Source organism: Bubalus kerabau, chromosome 2, assembly GCF_029407905.1.
Source record: "Bubalus kerabau isolate K-KA32 ecotype Philippines breed swamp buffalo chromosome 2, PCC_UOA_SB_1v2, whole genome shotgun sequence".
NCBI classification, from domain to species: Eukaryota; Metazoa; Chordata; class Mammalia; order Artiodactyla; family Bovidae; genus Bubalus; species Bubalus kerabau.
In genome coordinates this window covers 120,195,930-120,220,187 of record NC_073625.1, presented here as the reverse complement: position 1 = coordinate 120,220,187, position 24,258 = coordinate 120,195,930, and the positions used below count along the sequence as shown (strand labels likewise).

Below are 24,258 nucleotides of genomic sequence, written 5' to 3'. Positions count from 1 at the left end.
GGCCGCTTGCCTCTGTTGACTGTTCTTTATTGTTTGATGCCTGAGCATCTCCCAGACAGCCAGCAATTGTTTTTTGAATCCTAAAGTTTGTTTCTCTTGGGAGTATATAATGCTGGTGGGGCTCGTCTTTGTATCTCCTCTCTTTCCCAGTCTCCTCTTATCCTTTCTGTGCTTTCTCTTGATAATTAGAATGGAGTAAAGATACAAGTTTTGTATCTTAGTGTGCAGGAGATTCAATTTTGATGCTAAAAACTTAGAAATATAGATGACAGATGGAAATTTCTTTTTGAGCTATCAGTAACGAATTATTTTTTTTAATGAAAACTTTGTTATTCATGATTAGTATACTAGTGGCTTTATAATTTAATTTTATAAATTACATAAAAAGGGAGCAACAGCAGAATGATCCAGTGCTACATTTAAAAGCTAAGATTGAAGAGAAATGCTCTTTAGCTGTTCCAGTTTAAGAAGTACCTTCATTGTCTCTAAAATATAATTCTAATTTATAAGAGTTAAGTTTCTTCACACCGTGTTAAAACTTGGGTAAAAAGTAGTCAGAAAATATCAAGATGAGAAAAGCTTCAGCAAGAATAATTTTGTTCTTCATTTAGAAAAAAGAAATAGGTACCTCTTGAATTTAATTTTCATTGGTTCCTCCACATTCCTAAACTTCTGCCATACCTACAGAATCTTTGAGGGCCTTTGTGGATGAAAATAGCGGCCACACGGCAGTGTGAGACTAAAAATTATCCTTGAAAGATTATACTCAGAATCTGAAACTTAAAACTGTAGAAAAGGGAAGTCATGTTTAAACTACCTTTCCCAGAGCCAGGGCTCTGGCATGCGTATTTTGCCAAGTCTCCGTAGGTGATTCTTGCCATGCATCACAACAGCTATTCATGCCAGGCCCTCAAACCAGTACTCTAGAGAGTTCTTCATGTTTACAGCAGTACAGTCTGCCAAGTTAGTAACTGGGATGAAATTCTCATGTATCTTCTTTTAGTAGAATGTGATAAATCATGTGACTACTGAAAATTTGTTATTTGAACCATCATCTGTAGTAGCATGTCCATTTTGTTTCTGTAAACATAACCAAAGAAAATTAATTTTGAAGGGATTTGATTTAAAGGATAAGAGGATAGTATTGAGTTGTAGAATTCTAGGTACCTAGATAATCCTTGTGGCATCATTTATATATAAATACTGTTATTGTGAGTTTTGGCCAATAATTATAGAACCTCAGTACTGGTTTCTCATCTCTGCTGGCCTCTAGCATGTTTCTAAGCAGTCTTTTTCCCTTTGTCTCTCTTTTTCTAATATCTCTCACTGTTCCTTCTTCTGTGTCATTATTCTCTCTTGGTCCTGAGCTAGTGTTTTCCTCCTCTCTGCTTTTTTACCTTCCTTCAGTGGTTAGAAACCTTACTGAGGTACTGCCAGTGTTGTTTAATTGAGCATAAGGCAGGCTTCCCACTAAAGACAACTGTAGATCAACCAAAATAACCAATTTAAGAGAGTTTTTTTCATGTCTGTTACGTATGATCTCTTCTGCCCAAGTGATAAGCTTCTTTCGTAAATTCACCTTTCTTTGTAAATCATACATTGTATATGTTTGCTGAATGTTGAATCATGTTGCTTCAATACAGACTCTTCATTAGCCCACTTCTCTTAACTTAAAAGAGAGGGAAAAGGAAGCTTTCTCGTCTTAAGGAAGCGTTCCTCTGTGTTGCCAGGAAACTGCCATCTCATTTCTCTTGTGGAACAGCTCACATGTCCTGCATTCAGCTCTGTATCCACACATTCCTTTGCTCACATTTTGTGATCTAGCTTTCATCCCTAACACCTGCTTTCTAGGTCACCTGTGATGTCTAATCACTGGCCCACCCAATTCACCAAAGCGTTTTCATTTTTGTGTGTGTGTTTATTAGGAAGTCTTAAGTCAATTGGAGTATTTTTATTCTCTCTGATATTTAGTACTTTTTGGAATGGTTAGTAGATGTGAATATATTTGAAAAAGAATGGAATTTTTTTTTTCACTGCAGAATAAATAACTGCTTCCTGTGTTATGTTATCAGTGTTTGAGGTCTTTCAGGCATCTTCTCAGGGTAAAAGTGGTTGAGTTTCTAAATTCTGCCTTTGTGAAATATTTTTCCTAGTAAAATCAAATTGACAAAGTAGCTAAGAAAGAGAGTGAAGAGTTATTTTTACCTTGAGTCTGCAGAGATGAAGTAGAGTCTGCCTTTGTGTTGTAGCCCAAAAAAGGGAGAGAGAGAGTGTGTGTGAGTTGACACAAAGAATAAAGTAATCCTCAGGGAGAGTCCTCTCTGTTAAGAGAAGTAGTTATTTACAGGCATGATTCCACACGATGAGTCCAAATTGTGTGCTTTCCAGGTTATTGATGAGAAAATTTAGACTCAAAATGGGGCTTTTAGAATCAAGCACGTTTTTCATGCACTAAGTCTGTCTTTTAAGGACAGCATTGAGGGATATTGATAAATTGGTACAAGATTAAAAGGATATTTACTTCTCTAAAATCTTAAACAGGCTAGTGGTACTCAATGCTTTACTAGCAAGTGTGTTCGTTTTGCTTAAAAGCCACATTTTTAACTGATAAAAGTCAGAATAAGGATAGGAAAGGACTCTTTAGTAATTTATGAATTGAATTTTGGTTCTCATTTTAAAGTGGATTCTATTTATGTGTTACTGTGTTATGTGTTTATGTGTATATTAATATGTATAAAAAAGCCAGTGCTCATATTTAAAACTAGAAATTAGGCTGTTTTCCCCCTTGTTATTAATGCTTACCACTCCCTCAGAGTTTAGAATGAAATAATATCTTTATATTTGGGATTAAACTTTGATTTGTTTTATTTTTAAATTATGTCTTTTGTACTATTCTTGCCATTCTGAGATGGAGAGAAAAATGGAATCTAGTCACTGAAAACTAAATCAAACTGAAACAATCCATTGACATGTGTAACAGTATATTAAAAAATAAAATTAAGCAGAAATGAATAATTTTTTTCAAAAATTGTCTTGAAGGACAAATTGATGGATACTGAACTGGTAATCTTTATAAAATACGGTTCTCAGAATAGTTGTGGAGGGAGGGCGTTAAGGGCAAAAGGAATTTTAATTTCTTTACCGTTTTATACATTCCTTAATTGCTTCTTTGCCCAAATGAGCATAATTCAGAATTACCTTAGAAATTTCATATTCTTAACTGTCATGTTCATAGAAATGATAAAAGCTGGTTTGTGATATGATAAATCTTAAGAGTGACTGATCAGATCAGATCAAATCAGTCACTCAGTCGTGTCCGACTCTTTGCAACCCCATGAATCGCAGCACGCCAGGCCTCCCTGTCCATCACCAATACCCGGAATGCTCTGAGACTCACGTCCATCGAGTCGGTGATGCCATCCAGCCATCTCATCCTCTGTTGTCCCCTTCTCCTCCTGCCCCCAATCCCTCCCAGCATCAGAGTCTTTTCCAGTGAGTCAACTCTTCGCATGAGGTGGCCAAAGATACCTTCCCAAATAACTTTCTCTTGGTGATTGTGACACCAAGAGACATTTCACGGGCCCACATAATAAGTGATCATTAATGTATCATCCTTTGTGGTGGGAAATACACATTGAATTCTTCTCATTTCCTTCATGGATCTGTCATCTGTGAATGAATTGAAACCTTTCTTGTTGAACTAGTGACGTTTTTAAGCTTGTGCAGCCTACTAAAGATAACAGATTTTGTCTGTTTCTTCATTAGCTGGTGTATGGAAATGGTCTTTTAATTCCTCTTAAGAGAATTCTTTCGGTCTCTTCCTTTAGTTTTAGTGCTGTAAGTCAGATCTTTTTTTCTGGGTCAAGGAATTAGTTAGTCTCTCTCTTTAATGGCACCACTGCATGGCGCCGGTTCTGAGTCATATGTACCTGTTTTCACCCAGTACAACTGTCAGAATTTTGGGTGTTTTTGTTTTCATCTTTTTTTAAATCACAGAACTAGTGCATATGCATTGTGTAAAATTAGAAAATATAGATGGCAGAAGTTTTTAAGCTGTTGCCACTGCCCAGAAATAACCATTGTAGCTGTGTATTCTAACAAAGCTTTTAATGTGATCTTAGGGCTGTAATTTGTGTCACACATCTGGAACACATTTTTCATGAAGAGATCTTGGATTAACTTCCACCTATACCCTGAGTCTTCAGTTTGTTGTCGTTGCTCCTATTTCTGGTTTCTCATCTATCAGAGCAGGCTAAATTTCTTTTTCTTTTCTTCATATAAACTTACTTCAGAAAGATTCATTGAGAGGAATAAGGAGCATTAGTAAAAATAAAAACTATGATGCTCATTACTTTAAATAGATGAGGTATTCCAGAGGCTATCTTGTAACAAAACATATACTAAAAATTACTGTTTTAAAGTTAATCTCCATCTGTATTTAGGACCCTGGCACTTCTGTACGTGCTTGTGCCTTCACTATGTCTCCCCTTCCTTCAGAGATGCTTGAAGCATTCGCTTCTTAAAACTGTGGGGTCAATTCATGATTCTCTTTCAAACAGGAAAAGATTTGAATGTTTGGCTGCTGCTGCTGCTGCTAAGTCGCTTCAGTCGTGTACGACTCTGTGCGACACCATAGACCGCAGCCCACCAGGCTCCCCCGTCCCTGGGATTCTCCAGGCAAGAACACTGGAGTGGGTTGCCATTTCCTTCTCCAATGCATGACAGTGAAAAGTGAAAGTGAAGTCGCTCAGTTGTGTCCCACCCTCAGCGACCCTATGGACTGCAGCCTTCCAGGCTCCTCCATCCATGGGATTTTCCAGGCAGGAGTACTGGAGTGGGTTTGGCTGCTACCTCCACTTTAAACCATCCACTCTCTTCTTAACTTTGTAACCTTTTATTCTCACTGAGACTGCTGACAATCAAGAAAGCAATGGGCCAGGCAAGCTTTAGGAAAAGAAAGTATTCTCGAGTAGCTGCATCATTAGGTACTTTGGAATCCCAGTCAAATCCTGCTTGGAACTTTTTATATATCCTTTAAATGTGTACAGAGCTTTACACTTTACACAGTTTCTTAGGTTTGCCTTTTAAAGGCATATAAGGCTTATAAGTTATTATCCCCATTGTTCAAATGGGAAAATTTATGTTCATTGAGGAAAATGGTTTAGCCGAACACAAAAATCTTTATGGCAAAGCTGGGACTAACAACATGTATTAGAGATAGTATCTTTTTAGATTTGTTTTGGGATTCTGTTCCTCTTTAGTCTGGGATTATGCTAGTGGGTGACTGTATATAACCAAGTTCATATAGTTTGGCTTCCTTTTTTATATTATTTTTCAATGTGTTGGTTTCAGACCCTGCTCTTCTAGTTAAACTAATCACTAACTCTAGAACAATAAGTTTGTCTCCTAAAGACATGTAATGATTTCATTCTTCAAAAAAAAACAAAAACTCAGGCATATAAATCTGTGCATGCTTATTGCTTTTTCATGATTATTCCTTTTCTGTAGAAGAAATTATGATTATAATTTAAAGGTGATTTTCTAAGTTAGTGAATGCATGAAATTAATTCTGAAGTTATTTTTGTTTTTGAGCCTTATTCTGACTTATGAAACCAGTATCAGTCATGATACCTCTTTATAGGGTTATAGTGAGAAATAACTGAAAGCTTATGAAATCAGCCTAAAAAAAAAAAATGAATGCCTATTATTGTGATAAAATTAATAATACTTTGTTCTAATGCAACATTTTCTTTAAGAGATAAAATTATATTTCATTTTTGTTTTTCATCTCACTTAATTCATAACTTTGTTAAAGTCTACAATTTTTAATTCCATATTTTACGTTCTACAAACTTTAGTTTGGTTCATAAATCAGAATTGCATTCTCCCTTCTTGTATTTTCTTCTTTTACTTTTAAAATTACATTAATGAGCTGACTGTTTAAGAATCATTCTCATGATTCATTCATCTGTTACTCCTCCCTTTTAAACCTTCAGAACTGAAGGTCTTTTGACAAACCAATATTTATAACAGTTTGACAGCAGGATGAGGAACAGCGTTTGTCTTTGTAACAACTTGAAGAAAGACCCTTTCCAGCATCCAGTCATGCAGTTACAATCTTGACCTCTTTCTTATGCTGGGAACATACATAGAGCAGCACCTCCCATGTGTTTTCTTGTCCCATTGACTGTCCATTCACTTCCCATCTGTTTGGCAGTCTTAAAGGAACAGAAGGGGCCCTCTTCTTATAAATCTGTCTTTGCAAGTGATAAATGATGTCCTGTCTCTTTAAGAGCTGCCTGGGTGGTTTTCCTTTTCTTAAAATGTTTCAACGTCTCTCCTAACAAAATTCAGAGAAAATAGGCTTTTAAGAATAAGAAAATAGGAAAGAAAGAAATGATGAATTATTTTTATACTTTCTTAATTATTTGGGCCTGAATATCTTACTGGTCTTAAGGCTAGTGCTTTTTTAGCTTTCCCAATTAATTACCTATATCATAGTTGTTGTATTGATTTTTAGGCTTTCCTGTGGGCAAAAAAAAGAAATTATTTACTTTGAAATACTGTATTTATTTAAGCTTTTTTGAGGGGAAAAAAAATCAATATATTGTTAATGAGTTAGCATATAAAATAACTTCTAAATATTTTTTCATCATAATTTTGAGTTGATAGTTGTATAAATATGGAATATTTTATGTACTGGATACAGAATGAAATAACTCACAGGAGATGATTATAATCTTATGGTAGAATCTAACTTTTTAAAAAATAATCATGAATCGTATAGAAATGTATGGTTTTTTTCTATTGCTGAAAATAATGACTTTAAGAATAGATATTTATATCTTTGAGTTTTCTGAGAATTGAGCAGAAATGAAAATAATTTATTTTTTCTCTCACATAGAGATTGTTCAGTTCAGTTCATTTGCTCAGTCGTGTCCGACTCTTTGCAACCCCATGAATCGCAGCACACCAGGCCTCCCTGTCCATCACCAACCCCCAGAATTCACTCAGACTCACGTCTATCGAGTCGGTGATGCCATCCAGCCATCTCATCCTCTGTCGTCCCCTTCTCCTCCTGCCCCCAATCCCTCCCAGCATCAGAGTCTTTTCCAATGAGTCAACTCTTCGCATGAAGTGGCCAAAGTACTGGAGGTTCAGCTTTAGCTTCATTCCTTCCAAAGAAATCCCAGGGCTGATCTCCTTCAGAATGGACTGGTTGAATCTCCTTGCAGTCCAAGGGACTCTCAAAAGTCTTCTCCAACACCACAGTTCAAAGGCATCAATTCTTCAGCGCTCAGCTTTTTTCACAGTCCAACTCTCACATCCCATAACCACTGGAAAAACCATAGCCTTGACTAGACGGACCTTTGTTGGCAAAGTAATGTCTCTGCTTTTGAATATGCTATCTAGGTTGGTCATAACTTTCCTTCCAAGGAGTAAGTGTCTTTTAATTTCATGGCTGCAGTCACCATCTGCAGTGATTTTGGAGCCCAAAAAAATAAAGTCGGACACTGTTTCCACTGTTTCCCCATCTATTTGCCATGAAGTGATGGGACCAGATGCCATGATCTTCGTTTTCTGAATGTTGAGCTTTAAGCCAACCTTTTCACTCTCCTCTTTGACTTTCATCAAAAGGCTTTTGAGTTCCTCTTCACTTTCTGCCATAAGGGTGGTGTCATCTGCATATCTGAGGTTATTGATATTTCTCCCGGCAATCTTGATTCCAGCTTGTGCTTCTTCCAGTCCAGCGTTTCTCATGATGTACTCTGCATATAAGTTAAATAATCAGGGTGACAGTATGTGATATTGTTTCCCAAAAATGTTCTTAAATTACTGATTTTAAAAGCGCTGCTGGTATAAAAAGATTATTTTTCGAGTATTATAATATATTGTATGAATCAGCTTCCTGTGGTGTATTTTCTACAAACTAGCTTGTTAGTTTACTAATTCCCTACCTTATTCCTGAAACAATTTGATGCAACTTATAAAGATCTACCCTGTGCAAAAGGTAAAAATACTTAAATGAAAAGGGTGGAAGGGAAGAGAAAATGCAGGCAATGGAATAATGTGAAACTTAGGATGCGATTGGTGCTCTTGAGGGTTCTGCATACTTTGCTATAAACAAGCTGTCGATTTAGTCTTGAGCTTCCTACTGGTGTTTATGAATTGGTCTCTGATCCCCTAGCCCTATGTACAGCAAAGCCAATCAACTGACACTGGGTTGTGGTGAAGGAATGTTGTTGTTGTTCTATCACTAAGTCATATCCAGCTCTTTGCAACCCCCATGACTGTAGCACACCAGGCTCCTCTGTCTTTGCCTGCTCCTCTGTCCTCCACTATCTCCTGGAGTTTGCTGAGGTTCATGTTCATTGAGTCATTGATGCTGTCTAACCATCTCATCCTCTGCCACCGCCTTCTCCTCCTGCCTTCTGTCTTCCCTGGCATCAGGATCTTTTCCAGTGAGTTGGCTCTTCTCATTAAGTGGCCAAAGTATTGGAGCTTCAGCATCAGTCCTTCCAATGAATACTGAGGGTTGATCTCATTTAGGATTGGCAGTTTGATCTGGGAGTACAGGAGACTCTCAAGAGTCTTCTCTAACAATTCAAAAGCATCGATTTTTCATTACTCGATCTTCTTTATGGATCATCTCTCACATCTATACATGACTACTGGAAAAACCATAGCTTTGACTATACAGACCTGTTGGCAAAGTGATGTGTCTGATTTTTAATACGCTGTCTAGGTCTGTCATAGCTTTTCTTCAAGGAGCAAGCATCTTTTAATTTCATGGCTGCAGTCATCATCCACAATGAATTTGGAGCCCAAGAAAATAAAATCTGCCACTGTCTGCCACTGTTTCCACTTTTTCCCCTTCTATTTGCCATGAAGTGATGGGACCAGATGCCATGATCTTAGTTTTCTGAATGTTGAGTTTTAAGCCAGCTTTTTCCATTCTCTTTCACCCTCATCAAGAGGCTCTTTAGTTCCTCTTCACTTTATGCCATTAGAGTGGTATCATTTACATATCTGAGTTGTTGATATTTCTCCCAGCAATATTGCTTCCAGCTTGAGCTTCATCCAGCTCAGCATTTCACATGATGTACTCTGCATGTAAGTTGAATAAGCAGGGTGACAATATGCAGCCTTGTCATACTCCTTTCCCAATTTTGAATCACTTAGTTAATTGTTCCATGTCTGATTGTAGCTGTTGCTTCTTGACCTGCATACAGGTTTCTCAGGAGACAGGTGAGATGGTCTGATACTCCCATCTCTTTAAGAATTTTCCACAGTTTGTTGTGGTCTGCACAGTCAAAGGCTTCAGTGTAGTCAGTGAAGCAGAACATAAATTATAATTTATTTCACAGACTTTCCTTATGGCAGCTTTCTTTCTAAATCATATTGTTTTGGAGTCTGACATAAACTAAAACTTTTAAAATCATCTTCTTTTTTTAAAATATTTATTTATTTATTGGCTGCACTGGGTCCTAGCTGTGGCATGTGAACTCTTAGTTGCAGCATGTGGGATCTAGTTCCCTGACTAGGGATTGAACCTGGGTCCCCTGCATTGGGAGCATGGAGTCTTAGCCACCAGACCACCAGGAAAGTCCCTAAAATAATCTTTAATGTTTAGATTAAGTATTGCTTAAGTCAGATCACTCACCTGTCAATAAATGAGTGAACAATGAATGAATATTCATGGCCATCTATTACATAGCAAGTGTAGCACTTGCTGAGTGATTTTAAATGACAGACTTCTTTGTAAGTAGATAATTCATATAAGCAGTCCTATTCCTGGGTGGAGGGGGGGAGTGGGGACAGTATAAAATGCATCTTTCTAAAATGAACTCTGCAGTCCTATGAGAATAATATCATTTGTGGTTGCAGTTTTTGCTAGTAGCTTCAGTTCAGTTCAGTCACTTAGTCGTGTCCAACTCTTTGCGACCCCATGAATCGCAGCACGCCAGGCCTCCCTGTCCATCACCAACTCCTGGAGTTCACCCAGACTCACGTCCATCGAGTCAGTGATGCCATCCAGCCATCTCATCCTCTGGCATCCCCTTCTCCTCCTGCCCCCAATCCCTCCCAGCATCAGAGTCTTTTCCAATGAGTCAACTCTTCGCATGAGGTGGCCAAAGTACTGGAGTTTGAGCTTTAGCATCATTCCTTCCAAAGAAATCCCAGGGCTGATCTCCTTCAGAATGGACTGGTTGGATCTCCTTGCAGTCCAAGGGACTCGAAAGAGTCTTCTCCAACACCACAGTTCAAAGGCATCAATTCTTCGACGCTCAGCCTTCTTCACAGTCCAACTCTCACATCCATACATGACCACAGGAAAAACCATAGCCTTGACTAGATGGACCTTTGTTGGCAAAGTAATGTCTCTGCTTTTGAATATGCTATCTAGGTTGGTCATAACTTTCCTTCCAAGGAGTAAGCGTCTTTTAATTTCATGGTTGCAATCACCATCTGCAGTGATTTTGGAGCCCAAAAAAATAAAGTCGGACACTGTTTCCACTGTTTCCCCATCTATCTGCCATGAAGTGATGGGACCAGATGCCATGATCTTCGTTTTCTGAATGTTGAGCTTTAAGCCAACTTTTCACTCTCCACTTTCACTTTCATCAAGAGGCTTTTGAGTTCCTCTTCACTTTCTGCCATAAGGGTGGTGTCATCTGCCTATCTGAGGTTATCAGATAAAAAGATACTAAAGAACAAAAGACCATGAATAAGTTTTAAAAGGTGCAATTATTAATAACACCAGAATAGTACATTTCAGTCCTAAGTTTTAAAGTACAATAATATAGACTTTGAATTTTTTAAGACATACTCCTTCATTTTATACATAAAGAAACTAGGACTGTGATTTGTCCACAATAGTAAGGTTAAAGGCAAAACCAGGACTAGAAACTTAGTTCTCCTGATCATACTATCATACGCCTGTTAGTACAGTATGGTCTCATTTATATAAAAATCATATGAAATAACCCATTGATTATTAGGAGCCTTTGACCAGGGATTCCTAACATTGTTTTTTGTCAGACACTCGTTTCATTTTTGTATACTTCATTTTGTGAAGTCTATGTTTTATAAAATTTGTCTATAATATGCTTTTATTTTTAATTTGAAACATAGAATTGCAGTTATATATCTCTTAATCAGCTCAAACAAATAATTGTTACAAGAGTAGATGTAATTCTAGCCCAAACAAAGATTTCCATTTGAACTTTTGAAGCAATAGAAATAACCCAGAGAACTCTATTTCTGCCTCATGGACCCCTGGAAGTCTGGACCCCTCCCAGCTTTGAGATTACTGTCCCAGTCTCAAACAGCTTTCCCCAGGACACAGGAGATGACGCCTCCCTCTTCTGTAACAAACACGTCTACTGTTTGTCTTCATTAATGAATATGTTTGAAAATAATCATACCTATTTGTAGGGAAGAGAAAAAAAAAAAAAACTAAGGGCCAGGACTCAGAAGATAAGTGTTAGATTTAAATGTGTATCTTTGTATCTCTTTGGCTCTTCCTTTCAGCTGTCAAAGATATACATGTTTCCTGGTGCTAACTCTAAGATTTTGAGTGTAGTTTTGAGAATCTTGAATCTGGTCTGGATTCACTTGTTTTTGGTTGGTGTTCTTTCCTTGTTTCCCTAAATGATTCCTTTAAACACTGAATTTCTAAAGAGCACTTACAGTGTAATTGTCTAATAAAAAGCAAGCCTGTACAGGAACAGCATATGTAACATAATAAGAAGTGTTCCTTTAATTTTCAGTCCCATAGTGAATAGCTTTTTATAGCAAAATTTCACCTACAAGGTGTCCCCAAGCTTGGTAGAAAATGTACATGCAGCGTGTTATGAAACAGTTCTCTTAAGGAACATTTGGATCTTTGGATGTGTGCTTGTATAAAATACACTGCATCCATAAGTTTACAGCTCATTTCTCTACGCTTTTTCTAAAAACATCAAAAGTTGTAAAAGGTTTATTTCGGTTCATGTGGTAGTGTTTTGTGCATGATTCTTTGTTCCTGTTCTAAACTGTTATTAACCACTGAAGTGAACCTTCTCCCGGGTTTGGCCTTTTGGATTCACAGTGTATTCAAAACCTAATTACAGATTAGTGTGTTTTTGAGACTTTTAGAACAAGTATCAGAAGACTCAAAAAGAAAATGAGAGTAGTGGTATCATTTCATGTAGAGATAAAGAGACCCTAAACATGAATGGGTGTCAAGTCATCTAAAGAAAAGAAAAAAGAGAAGGAACTTCATTCACTGAGACTGATGGTTTATGAGTTGGGGATTATGGGAATATTCATGACTCAATCAAGAAGCACAATGAATTGATGTTTGAAATTGTTCATCTTTTAAGTAAACATTGGATAAATGGAAAGTAGACTCCGTATTCACTACATGTGGAATTGGCTGTTTCAGTGTACAGAAATAGCAGTTTGTTAATCTCTTCCTGAGTTGGTTTAGTTTATCAAGTAAATCACAAATTTATAAGAATTCTCTAGCTATGTAAATATTTAATGCAAATATTTAATAGAAAAAGGAGTTTGCTCTATAATTAGCCTTGCTAATATATACACATTTTTCCATGGGAAAGTAAATTCTAATGTTGATAAATTAAATACTGTTAAGATTTGGGGATTTGAAAACACTGTAATAGTGAGACATTAATTTGAAGGATCAGAAAGTGAAAAGTGTTAGTTGCTAACATTCCAACTTGATTTTTATGCATAACTCAGTTTTCTGTGCAGCCAGATACAAGACATTGTTGGAACTTTACATCAGAATTTAAAATTAATTCAAATATGGAAAATAATGTTCCTTATTATTTGTAATATAACTTCCTTGCAAAGCTTGAAATCATGCTTGTGTGTGCTTATATAGTCATCATATTTTAGCCTTCTTAAGTAAGGTGTAATAATTAAGTCCTCCCTCCACTCCCCCACCAATTGCTATTGTGTTCTAAGACCTGAGTATTCTCTCTTCCGTGTTGTTGGGAGCCCACCATCTTTCCTTGATCTTCATTGTCAACATGTACCCTGCCTCTTGTTCTAGCTCTTGTTCTCTTGCTCTAGCTCTTGTGATCCTGACATAACATCCTGGAAGCATGTTAAGTGCTTCTTTTCCCCTTCTTGATAACCTGTAGCTGTCATTCTCCATGCCATACTTGTGGTAACTTCATTTATCAAATATTTATTGAGCATGTATAGTAAGTCAGACATTGTTGTAGACACTGAAGATGCTGAGCTTTTTTGGTCCAGTTTCCTGCCCTAATATTGTTCTCCAAGGGTCTCTCCAAATGTGTATAGATCTAATCTCAAGAGGAAGAAGTAATAATACTCATCATATCATAATATTGATATTATGATAGCATAATATACATTTTTTAGACATTCCTAGACACAGAATTACTTAGGTTCTCAGTTAACTATCTTATTTTCTATTTTTATTATCAAAATATCTTGTTTTGCAGAAGGCAAAACTTGCAACAAATACACTTGCAATAATAGCATTTGTTTTGTTACCATTTAGAATCTGCATATGGTAGTAGATCTGGTATGTGTCTCTGAATTGGAGGAAGGTGGACAAGGCTAACTCTCCAGGCTTAATAGCCTCGTCTTTGGCAGTGAAACGTGTGGGGTTATATGAGGACCAAATGAAATGTGGGATCTGAAATCACACAAAGCATAGTAGACACTTACAGACTTAGAGGTAGAAGGTAAGCAAGGAATTCTTTGTAAAGGCAGGGTATCATATGTCCCCATGTCACTTCAGTAAGTACATTATATAAGTGAAGGAACAAATGAAGAAATGAGTTTTCCAATTTAGTATTCAAAGGAAACATTTATCACAGTTATTCTTTTTTCTTTCAACTTTTACCTCTATCCTCTTCTCTCTCGTCTCCTCCCATTACTTCCTAGTTACTTACTAGTGTTCTTTGTGTTATTCTTGAGGTTTCAGGGCACAGAGGTACAGTGTCTTGATGTTCCAGTGGTAAAATATTTTGTAAAAACAACTTTTTAAAGGGATAATTGGTAACTTTTTATTCTGTAGGTTTTCATATATAATTAGTTTTTAAAAAACTTTATGAGAAACAGCACTTATCTTGAATTTTAGAAGAATTTGAATTTGATTCAGATTCCACTGTTAGGCACATGCATCAGAGTGGCTCTTGATCTCTGTCAATACAAGTAGATCTTTCTGTGAACAGTGTCTTGTGAGTGATGCTACTGTACAGATAGTCTGTCCAGCTGAGCATAGAGGTCACTGACGGGGCAAAGGATGGATAGAGCTGGCCCTTCAGCTGCCTGATTGTACTCAGATGATGGAGCAGATAGATTGTGATTTACTTCCTTCATACAATACAGTTTTCCCACGTAGAAGTAGTTCTCAGTACAGTGTTTAGAGAGCTGCTAAGGCTCTGAACACTTCTTTGAGATTTCCATGTTTTGTGCTGTTTAAACTAGATGATTTTTTAAAGACCTCATCCATTTCCAAAATTCTATGAGATGATTTAGAAAACTTTTGTTGCCTTATTTCCCAGCCTCCTCTAAAGAAGGTCGTCAACTGAACAATAGTATCTGAAACTCTGTAAATGTTCAGTGAAGAAGATAGGTGAACTGTTCTAAGTAACTATATGAAATAATTTTTAAAATAAAAAATATGGCCTTTTTTTGTGAAAGGAAGGATGTTTACTGGTTTGACTGCTAGTTAAAACAAACACACAAAAAAACAGACTACAAAAAGTACAAACTAAATTTCCAAGAATCTGATTTTTTTAGATAGAAGCAAGGAATTCTTGCTTACATTTAACTGTAACATATTTTCTCAGTAAATACTTTGTTTAAAATAATAGGGGATCCCTCTGCCCTGGCTTTTTTTGGTGTGTATTCATCTCAGTCTAATACCAAGAATTAGAAGTTCTAAATTACTAGAAGAAGAAAATGAAAACATTGCATTCTTTATATACAACTCTGGTGGGCTATGCTGAGTTCCTGCAGTGCTAACAAAAATTTACCAAAAGAACAGTTCTTTTTATTGGCTACTCATCACAAATGCTGTCTCATTGATAAAAAAGGATACTTATATCTTCGATTGCAGATTATTTATTTTTAAATGTAAAAGATGCAAATGTTGTAAATCAATTATATTTCAGTTTTTAAAAAATAAAAAAAGCTGAAAAAAAGAATAAACATTGTAAGAGTAAGAATAGAAGGTAGAAGGCTTTGCAGTTTTGCCTTTAGGTCACCAACTTTGAACCAGTCATTTCACTTTAATTGATAATTTGACTCACTAACATATTATGTTAACAGGATAAAAGTACTTGTTATCATGCTTACTGTTGTTGTTCAGTCACTAAGTCATGTCCGACTCTTTGTGACCCCATGGACTGCAGCACGCCAAGCTTCCCTGTCCTTCACTATCTCCTGGAGTTTGCTCAAACCCACATCCATTGAGTCAGTGATGCCATCCAACCATCTCATCCTCTATCCCCCCCTTCTCCTTTAGCCCTCAATCTTTCCTAGCATCAGGGTCTTTGCTAATGAGTCGCATCAGGTGGCCAAAGTATTGGAGCTTCAGCTTCAGCCATCAGTCCTTCTAATGAATATTCATGGTTGATTTCCTTTAGGATTGACTGGTTTGATCTCCTTGTTGTTTAAGGGACTCTCAGGAGTCTTCTCCAGCACCACAGTTCAATAGCATGCCTAACCTGTGTTTTAAAATAGGAGCTACATGATTAAGTTAGTATTTAAGTAGAATAACTCATGACTCTTTCTGCCTTTAATATTAGGAGATTGGCATGCCATGTGAATACATTTTGAAGGAAATTTTTATATTTCAGGGAGAATTTGTAGATTTTATTTGAACACCTAAAGGAAAAACCGGAAATCAAATAAAATAAATCTGTCTTCAGTGGCTCAGGTGTTTTTAATTTTCCTTCCTCATTCACAGAAAGAAAAGTACATTTTTTTTTTTTTAAGTGTTATTGCCTTTTTCATTTTTGTTGAAGGTACTTCCTATAGTTTCTTTTTTGTCTTTCAGTGTTAGGACATTTTGACAAATAAAGTGTACATTTTAATGTGGTCATATTGGTTGATCTTTGTAACTCTTCCTATTACTTCACACCTAGAAAGTCATTTTCTAGTTGAAGGCCAGTTACATACTCACCTGTATTCTCTTCTAATTTTAAAAAATTTGGTTTCATTATTTTATATTTTCCTCTGTTCCAGATAATGCTAACTGTGAGTACTTGGTTAGACCTCAGAGAATCTTAACAACTCCTTAAAATTATACACATAATTGTATGTGTATCTATATCTATATTTGCCTTTTTCTGTGTAAGAATCTGCAACATTTATTAGATTCTCAAAAGGATCTGTCCCCTACACTCCTCCCCTTTCCAAAAAATTATTAGAAGGGCTACTGCTGTAATCTCTTTGAACTTCATTTGGATATCAGATGGTATGTCATGTGAAGGTAATTTTTCCCCTTTTCCTAAGTAGTTCAAGTATCCCAAACCATTGCCGTCAAGAAATAAATTTGTTTTTAATTAATTTGTTATCTTTTTATATCTACAGAAAAAGTTAGAGAAATCCAAGAAAAACTTGATGCATTTATTGAAGCTCTTCATCAGGAGAAATAAATTATAATAAGTGAGTAAAAAAAACCTCTTACTGCATTGGTACTGACATTTATATTTAAAACTTACTTTAACAGTTTACCATTCTACTTAACTGTATCCTACTTACTCCTTAATAATAATCTTAATGTAATTAAATTAATTAAGCAGGAATTTCCAAAACTAGATTCTACAGTTTTTATGTATGATGTTCCTTTGAATAACTTGATCGCCTTGTGGCTGAACTAAAAATATCCCTTAGAACTCATTTTGAACAGAAAAAAGGTGAACAAAGCTAAAATATTTCATGATATGCTGGTGGCTCATAGATTTTCTGTTTATAAAGAATTGAACTGTTGCACTCATTTTCTCATTGTTCGTATTCAATGAATAATCACATATATGTTCACTTGCAAAGCTTTTTATTTTGGGTTGACTAAAAATTTTAATAATTGCTCTTAATCTTATTTTCAGTATTTAAAAACATTTAAATAAACTTTTTTAATTTAAAATAACTCGACAGCTGTAGAATTTAGGACTCTTCTGAATGTATGGGCTCTTGTCTAATTCTGTAGTGTGGCATTATAAGCAGTGCCTAATAAAATATTATATTTGAAGACTTCCCTTAATAGCAGAGTTAATTGCTAATTATTTCTGGAAAAATATAATTAGGAAGTATTTTATTGAAGAAGAGAAAGGGAAAGTGCTATAATTAAGACCTTATCACTTATTTAAAATATTTAATTACTTTATTTGTGAGTCCTTGCTCTGTAAACAGCTTGCAACACAGAAGTTAACGGAGTAGACATGTGAAAGTTTTTCTCCCTAGCTGCACTGTGTCCAGAAAAGGCCCTTAAATCAGACTGCCTATTTTCTTGTACTGTTGAGGCAATATATTTGAGAAAGCAAGCTAGAAAAAGGAAGCACAGCTCAGACCAGCATCACATAAAACGGTACACCAGCAATGAATGAGAGAGGAAGGAGTAGAAAGCTTTAGAATAATGCTTTGTTACTTTGTTTCTCTTTCATAAGCTAAGACAGGTATATGGATGTATACAAAAATGTGTCTAGAAACTAAATATTAATCATCTTTCACACAGGCCAAAAATAATTCAGTATTTTTAAGTGTCTGTGCTCATAAACGTTTTATATAATTTCAGTGTACGAGAATTTTCTTTTAAAACCATGAAATGTTGTGATGTCTTCCTCATTGTCATAGTTCCTTACTATCAGTAGTTAATGTTAGAAACATTTGAGAATCTTCTGGATTTGGAGATTCTCTTCATAAGCATCAGAGTTTGCTTGATACTTTTGTTTACAAATATAGTTTTTTTGGGGGGGTGGAATTCACAGAAACCCAATTAAAAATATCAGATGCATTTCCATCTCTTTAATGAAATAAGGAAGCCCAGAGCCAACCAGGTCAGTGTCACTTACCTAAGCTGGTCACTGTGACATCTGGAGTGGTTGTTGCTGCCAGGAACATGCCTTTTCCTACCAAAGTGTTTGTCCCAGGTGAAGGCCGAGACAGTCCTACGAGGCAGGTTGTGTACCCGAAAACAGTCCCAGCTTTTTTTGTTCCCTACTTGTCTCTGCTCTCTAGGGCACTTGCCACCCCTTGGGATTCATGGCTCTGTGAACTGTTATATTTATCTGTGAGTTGGACAGATGATCTATTTTGTATCCTGCACATCCACTTTAAAGAATAAATCTGGGACTTCCCTGGTGGTCCAGTGGTTAAGACTGTTCTCCCACTGCAGGGAGCCTAGTTCAATAGGTTCCATGGTTGGGAAACTGATCTCAGATGCCACAGGCGAGGCTAGAAAAAAAAAAGTAAAAGAATAAATCTGGCAAAACTGTAGCCTTGCTTCATTTTGACCATTTAATAAAAGTTGCCAGGCATCTTAAGGAATTTGTATTCCTCTCAGTGAGTTTTGAGATGCATGTAGTTACTCAGCCTGAGCATTTTTAATAACTGATACTTGGTGAAGATGAATTCCAATATTTTTTGATTCATACATCGTATTTGATAAAACTGTTTTATTGTTCTGGTGGATATTTCAAATTTAATAAAGCTAGCAAATTAGGCAGTTAAGCTTCAATATTTTTATGATCATACAATAGTAAAATTTACTTAGAAATTTTACATTTATCTCCCCAGACCTAAATTTACCAATGAAAATTCTGTTTATTTTTACAGAATCCTACTCATCATATAATCACCTCAGCATACATCTGAAGAAAGAAAACTCAAAAGTCTTTTGTCTTGCCTTTTTTTTCCTTCTGCTATTCTGCCTTTCTAAACATAAAATAAAGTCGTGGAATAAAAATAATTTATGTGTGTTAGAGGCACTTTAACAGTCAGCTGCCTTTTGAATGGAAGAACAGTGGAAATGCCATTAACATTCTGTTTTATTGTATTTAAGTGACAAATTGGGATAATTTAAGTGGTGTGGCCATTAGGCTGTCCTTGAAGATAAGAAACTTGCACTCCTGCTTGTTGTCTCATTTCTAGTGGCACAAGTTCAACTAACTTTTTAGCCAACGTTACTCGATGTAATTTCTTTTCCAGAGAAAGAATGTTAGGTGTTTTGAAATAAAACTTACAGCAATTTTCTAAAGGCTATCAATTGTATATAAAATGATGGTAACCTGCTGAGTTATTGTCTGTATCTGCAGTGTTCTCTGTACAGAAGCTATTTGACCAGGATAGCTCAGTTTATATTTACTTGAAAGGAAGTGAGTTAACAGAAAAACTCTTCAAATAGGTTAATTTGTATTACAGTTCTGTGTACATTCAGTGAAAGATTTCAACCCTTCATTGACAGCTTAGAAGTCGCTTTAGAAGCTAAGTCAGTAGCAGCTTACCTGTTTGTTTCAGTTGGTGTTTTTGTACTCTCTCTATCCATTTGAATTCATTCATTTTGGATGTTTTATACTTGAGCTAGGCTTTCTTGTTGACAGTGGTTTGTTTTTTTTTTTTACCTGTTGACTGAGCTGTCGGATTTTGATGGAGAAGATTAAGAATAATCAATTGACTATATTGTCGAACATTTCATTGAGGCCTCAGGAAAAGCCTTCTTTCATAAAACTGTGTTTTAAATGGAATTATATTTCATTTAAATTATTTCAACAATTAGAATTATGTTGACCATTCCCTTCTTCTCTGGATGTTTAAAGAAAAATATAAAGTTTAATTCATTGCAGTTCAATTACGGTAATATCCTCACATCATTTTCATGTTTTTTTTTTAATAAATATTTTGTAATGGCTAAAAGACTTTAAAGCAAAGAAATAGGCCATTTTTGACTTTCAATGTCTTTGCCATTTAACTCTGCTTCTTGCTGCCATTTCATTACACCTTTAGTATTCTAATAAAAGTGTCCATTTTGTGACAGTTTTTATTTTACAGTTTACTAAACTTTAAGTTTCTTGGAATTACGTTTTGGTAACAGTTCCCACATTTTTTTTAATTTAACATCAGTACATTCTTTATTGTGATCTCTATCAAGATCTGACACAATATGCAAGGTTAAAGGATACCACAAAATGTTTCAGAAATTGAAAATTCAGGAATTATCTTTTGTATACTGTTTGATAGGATGTAGATGCAGTTTTAAGCAGAGAGTAGCAATGTATTTTACTTGGGAGCTGAGTCATCGAGAACATTTCTGTGTCCTTCACACCTAGGGACAGTGAGTGAGTGGGTGGGCGAATGGAGAGGGAACAGAGTGCCCTGATGTTCTGTACAGAGGTTAAGAAGTGACCGTACTGTTAACTCCCTCCAACTAGTGCTGGCCAGTGGGTAAATACCCTCACTGAAGCAGACATCATTCAGTTAGTAATTCATATTTTTGCAGTTGTAAAACACAGCAACTTTACAACTACGAATGTATTGCTAAAAAATTTTTAAAAAGGAAAAGGACCGTGTTTATTTCTGTGAGCTATGGATAGGGAAAAATGCACTCAGCTGTATTTCTACAGATTTCCCCCAAGCAAAAGGCTGATGTTAAGTCAGTACTTTTATCGCATCTTTCTATAAATTTAAGAAGGGGTGGTTAAAGGAGATGTCTCCATTTCTTTGAGATCAGTATTTGTGATTTAAATATATAAATAATAAAATGTTATTAAAAATCCCATTTTAGAGTCCAGACATTTCCCTGTCCTACTCAGTAATATGACTTCTTTCATGGATTGTATATTGTTTTCCTTTATGGCTGATCTCACACTAAGCATGCTTCCCTCCCCACCCAAAAGCTATTTCTTAAAATCGGATGTTTTAAAAGAAAAAAAAAAACCCTCAGATTCTCAACAGTTAACAGTAAACTGTTGTGTCAGTAGTTCAAAAATCACAAATGATTCAAATGTAAACAAATCACTATGCAAAAGTATAAAAATGTAACAAATAGAAACAAATTCAATGTACAAAAGTTAAATTCTAATGAGACCAGGAATCATTTTGTTTTTCACCACAGAATTTGCAAGGAATAGAATGAACAAAGCTCTGTACTGAAGACTGAACAACTGTAAATAGATTTAAAATGTACTCGATCCAGGTATCAATTTAAGAAATGAAGCTATGTAGGCAGTGAATGATGGGAAACGAGCGGCTCCTGCAGCTTCACGGTTGAACCATAGTTCAGCTGAGCTGTGGTTTCAAGTGGAGCAGTCAGCCTTTCTTAGCTGCTTAATTATGTCCTCTTTTCTCTGTATTATCCCCTTTCCAGGCTTGACTCTGACACACTCCTTCCCACAAATTATTTAGCCTCCAGATACAAATGAATAGTGTAATAATGAGTAGGGAACATTGCAGAGAGTGGTATTTCCTGACCTTATAATTTGGGAATTTTGCATATGATATTAAGATTCAGAGTGTAGGTTTAAAAGGTAAATCCCTTAACTAGTCAATAATTTTATTTTTATTTATTTTAGATGTATTTATGTGCTTAAAAAAAATACATTTTAGTTTTCCAATAAAGGGGATCAAAGTTTTGTGGTTTTTTTTTTACAGTTTTGGTTCTCTAAGCTGGTATATGCTATAGTTTCAGGAACTTCAGCAATATAGAAATGTGCTTATAAATATGCTTACCTTTTGAATAATCATGGCTTTGTGTTTAAATATTTAAAACTTAGCCTTGTTTTTACTTGTGCACTATGAATGAACTTTGTATTATTTTTTAAAACGTTCACACTATATGTAGATGTTAATGCAATTTATATTTTGCCTGTGCTTGATCTAAAATCATTGATGTAGATGAGTAATTAAAGACACTGAAATCATGTTATTGGAGATCATCTTTTAAGTTGTCTCTGTTATAATGAGGGGGAGAGAGAGAGAAACTTATGCACCCAGGATGATAATTGGCTCCACAGTATAACCAAATTCATGGTCTAATAAGCCTCTTAACATGTGGCTCTTCTTGGAATGCTTGACTTTCACATGTCTCACATTGCATAGTTGCAATTCATGATCTAACCATGCTTTTTCATGTCTTGATATTTGTCAATACACTTTGGTGTTTTCTTTGGTAAAATATATTTTTTTTAAATGTTTTTAATGGCATTTTGCTACCAAGGCCATCATTTTCATTGATGATGCTAACCTGTTTAGTCATTTATGAGGCTGCCTAAGAAGGCATCATTAAGTCTTAGAACCAGAAGGAACTTTAAAGATCACTGCATTCCATCCACCACCCAATTACGAACTCCCTTTTTTTTTTTTAAATAGAATTTTTTCCAGTACTTTGCTCATGTGTGTGTTTAGTTGCTCAGTCGTGTCTGACTCTTTGCGACCATATGCACTATAGCCCAGCAGGCTCTTCTGTCCATGGGGATTCTCCAGGCAAGAATACTGAAGTGAGTTGCCATGCCCTTCTCTAGGGGATCTTCCCAACCCAGGGATTGAACTCAGGTCTCCCGCATTGCAGGCAGATTATTTACCATCTGAGCCACGAGGAAAGCCCAAGAATACTGAAGTGGGTAGCTTATCCCTCTTCCAGCGAAACTTCCCGACTCAGGAATCAAACAGGGGTCTCTTGCCTTGCAGGTGGATTCTTTACCAGCTGACCTTAAGATTTGGTGATCATTAGATACATAAATAAAATAAGACAGAGTGTGGATGTATCTTCTCCCTGATTCACATGGTTAGCTAAAGCCAAAACCAGGAAGAGTCTGTAAAGTCACGATTGCTTCCATAAGCGGCACACAGTCGCTGGAGTGTGGTATATTTTCTGGTGAATAGATGTTAAGACAGTCTTTAAATTCCTTTAGAAAATTTATAGGGAAGGACATATTTCAATCATATTAACAGTTATTTCACTTATCAGTGCTATTCATCCTTTGTGTACTTCAAGATCTTCCTAAGTCAAAGTTTGAAGAGTTTGCTTCCTGAAGACTTAATAGGGTAATTTATCTGTTTTCTGCCAATACTTTCAGCTGAAGAATTAGCATCTTTGTCAAAGTGAAGTAGCTACCATATGCCTATAAATAATAGAGATGTATTATTTAATTACGTTACAAAGTGTGTTTTAAAATAATAATTGCTATTTAAATTTAAACAATAAAATATTCAACTTGTGATAACAAGTCATAAATAATTTCTACACATATTAGACTAAGTTGATAGATGTAGAAAACTTAAGACAGGTACTATAAAAGTTGTCAGAGATTAAAAAGCAGAGTAGTGTCCAGAGTTTAAGTGTGAGTGATACTTAGCCTAAAGACACTTTTATAAAATAAGCTGAGAAAAGATGTACATCATAAGGCAGTGGGTTAAGTGTGTATCTTGAAGTGAGAGTTGAGTTACCAGCTTGACAGAGAATGTGTATATGATCACCCTGTGAAGCCTTCGTGTGGGTTTTGTTCACATTCTACAGGATCAGTGTTAAGGTTTATTTGGGGTCAAGTCACTGACCGGGGTAACTACAGCTTTTAAATGTTTTTGTAAACCAGTTCCTTATTCTGTGTGGTAAACAATTCTTATCATTTGTTTTGTTTTTAATTAACTTATGTGTAGCATGGTTCCTATCCAAGTATTTGAGAAATTGCAAAAAGTCATTTAAAAAATTGTAGGCCAGAGACCCCACTGAAGATCCAATGAAAACTGCCAGCAGCCTCCAGAGAGGCATGTCTTATGCTTGAGTTAGAATATAGGTTTCTCTCCTTAAGAGTTCAAAGAAGAATGTCCATTTTGAAACTGTCTCTTGGAATAACTAAATCATAGCAACAATACAAGAATTAGAATTTTATCCACTTGTGAAAAATTATGGTCATGGTATATATGATCTAACACTTGCCAAAAGCTTGTGAGACTTCTAACATTTGTGAGAAAGTATGTAGGAAATAGGTTAACTCCATCTTCTCATTTGTTTTGCTAAAGTTTATCTGAAAATTGGGCCAAATCAGAAAGCAATACTGCCTGAACTACTTACCTTTACTCACATTAATTTATCTAATATTATGCCCTTTGCTTTCACAAATATTTTATGATGCACCTGTTTGAAGAAAATACACAGCACCTTTTGCAAAAGTAAAATAACATGTCTCAATTAACACTTAGGTTCTTTAAGGATTACTAGATAGTTCAGGACCAGCCAAGTTTCCCACTCCCGAGCAAAGCATATAGTGCTTA

At 35.8% G+C, this 24,258-nt stretch overlaps 1 protein-coding gene across 5 annotated transcripts in view; it reads left to right on the top strand.

Moving 5' to 3' along the window:
• OPA1 (OPA1 mitochondrial dynamin like GTPase) overlaps positions 1-21,918 on the top strand; it is an 86,452-nt gene extending 64,534 nt beyond the window's left edge. For 4 of the 5 annotated variants that reach the window (XM_055568670.1, XM_055568673.1, XM_055568676.1 and 1 more), the window contains 2 exons: positions 16,588-16,662; positions 18,829-21,918. In XM_055568670.1, coding sequence (XP_055424645.1) covers positions 16,588-16,652 — 65 coding nt within the window. In that variant the 3' untranslated portion in view covers positions 16,653-16,662; positions 18,829-21,918. The remainder of the gene's footprint in view (positions 1-16,587; positions 16,663-18,828) is intronic. The other variant, XM_055568671.1, reaches the window with a different exon arrangement.
• The last annotated feature ends 2,340 nt before the right edge of the window (positions 21,919-24,258 follow it).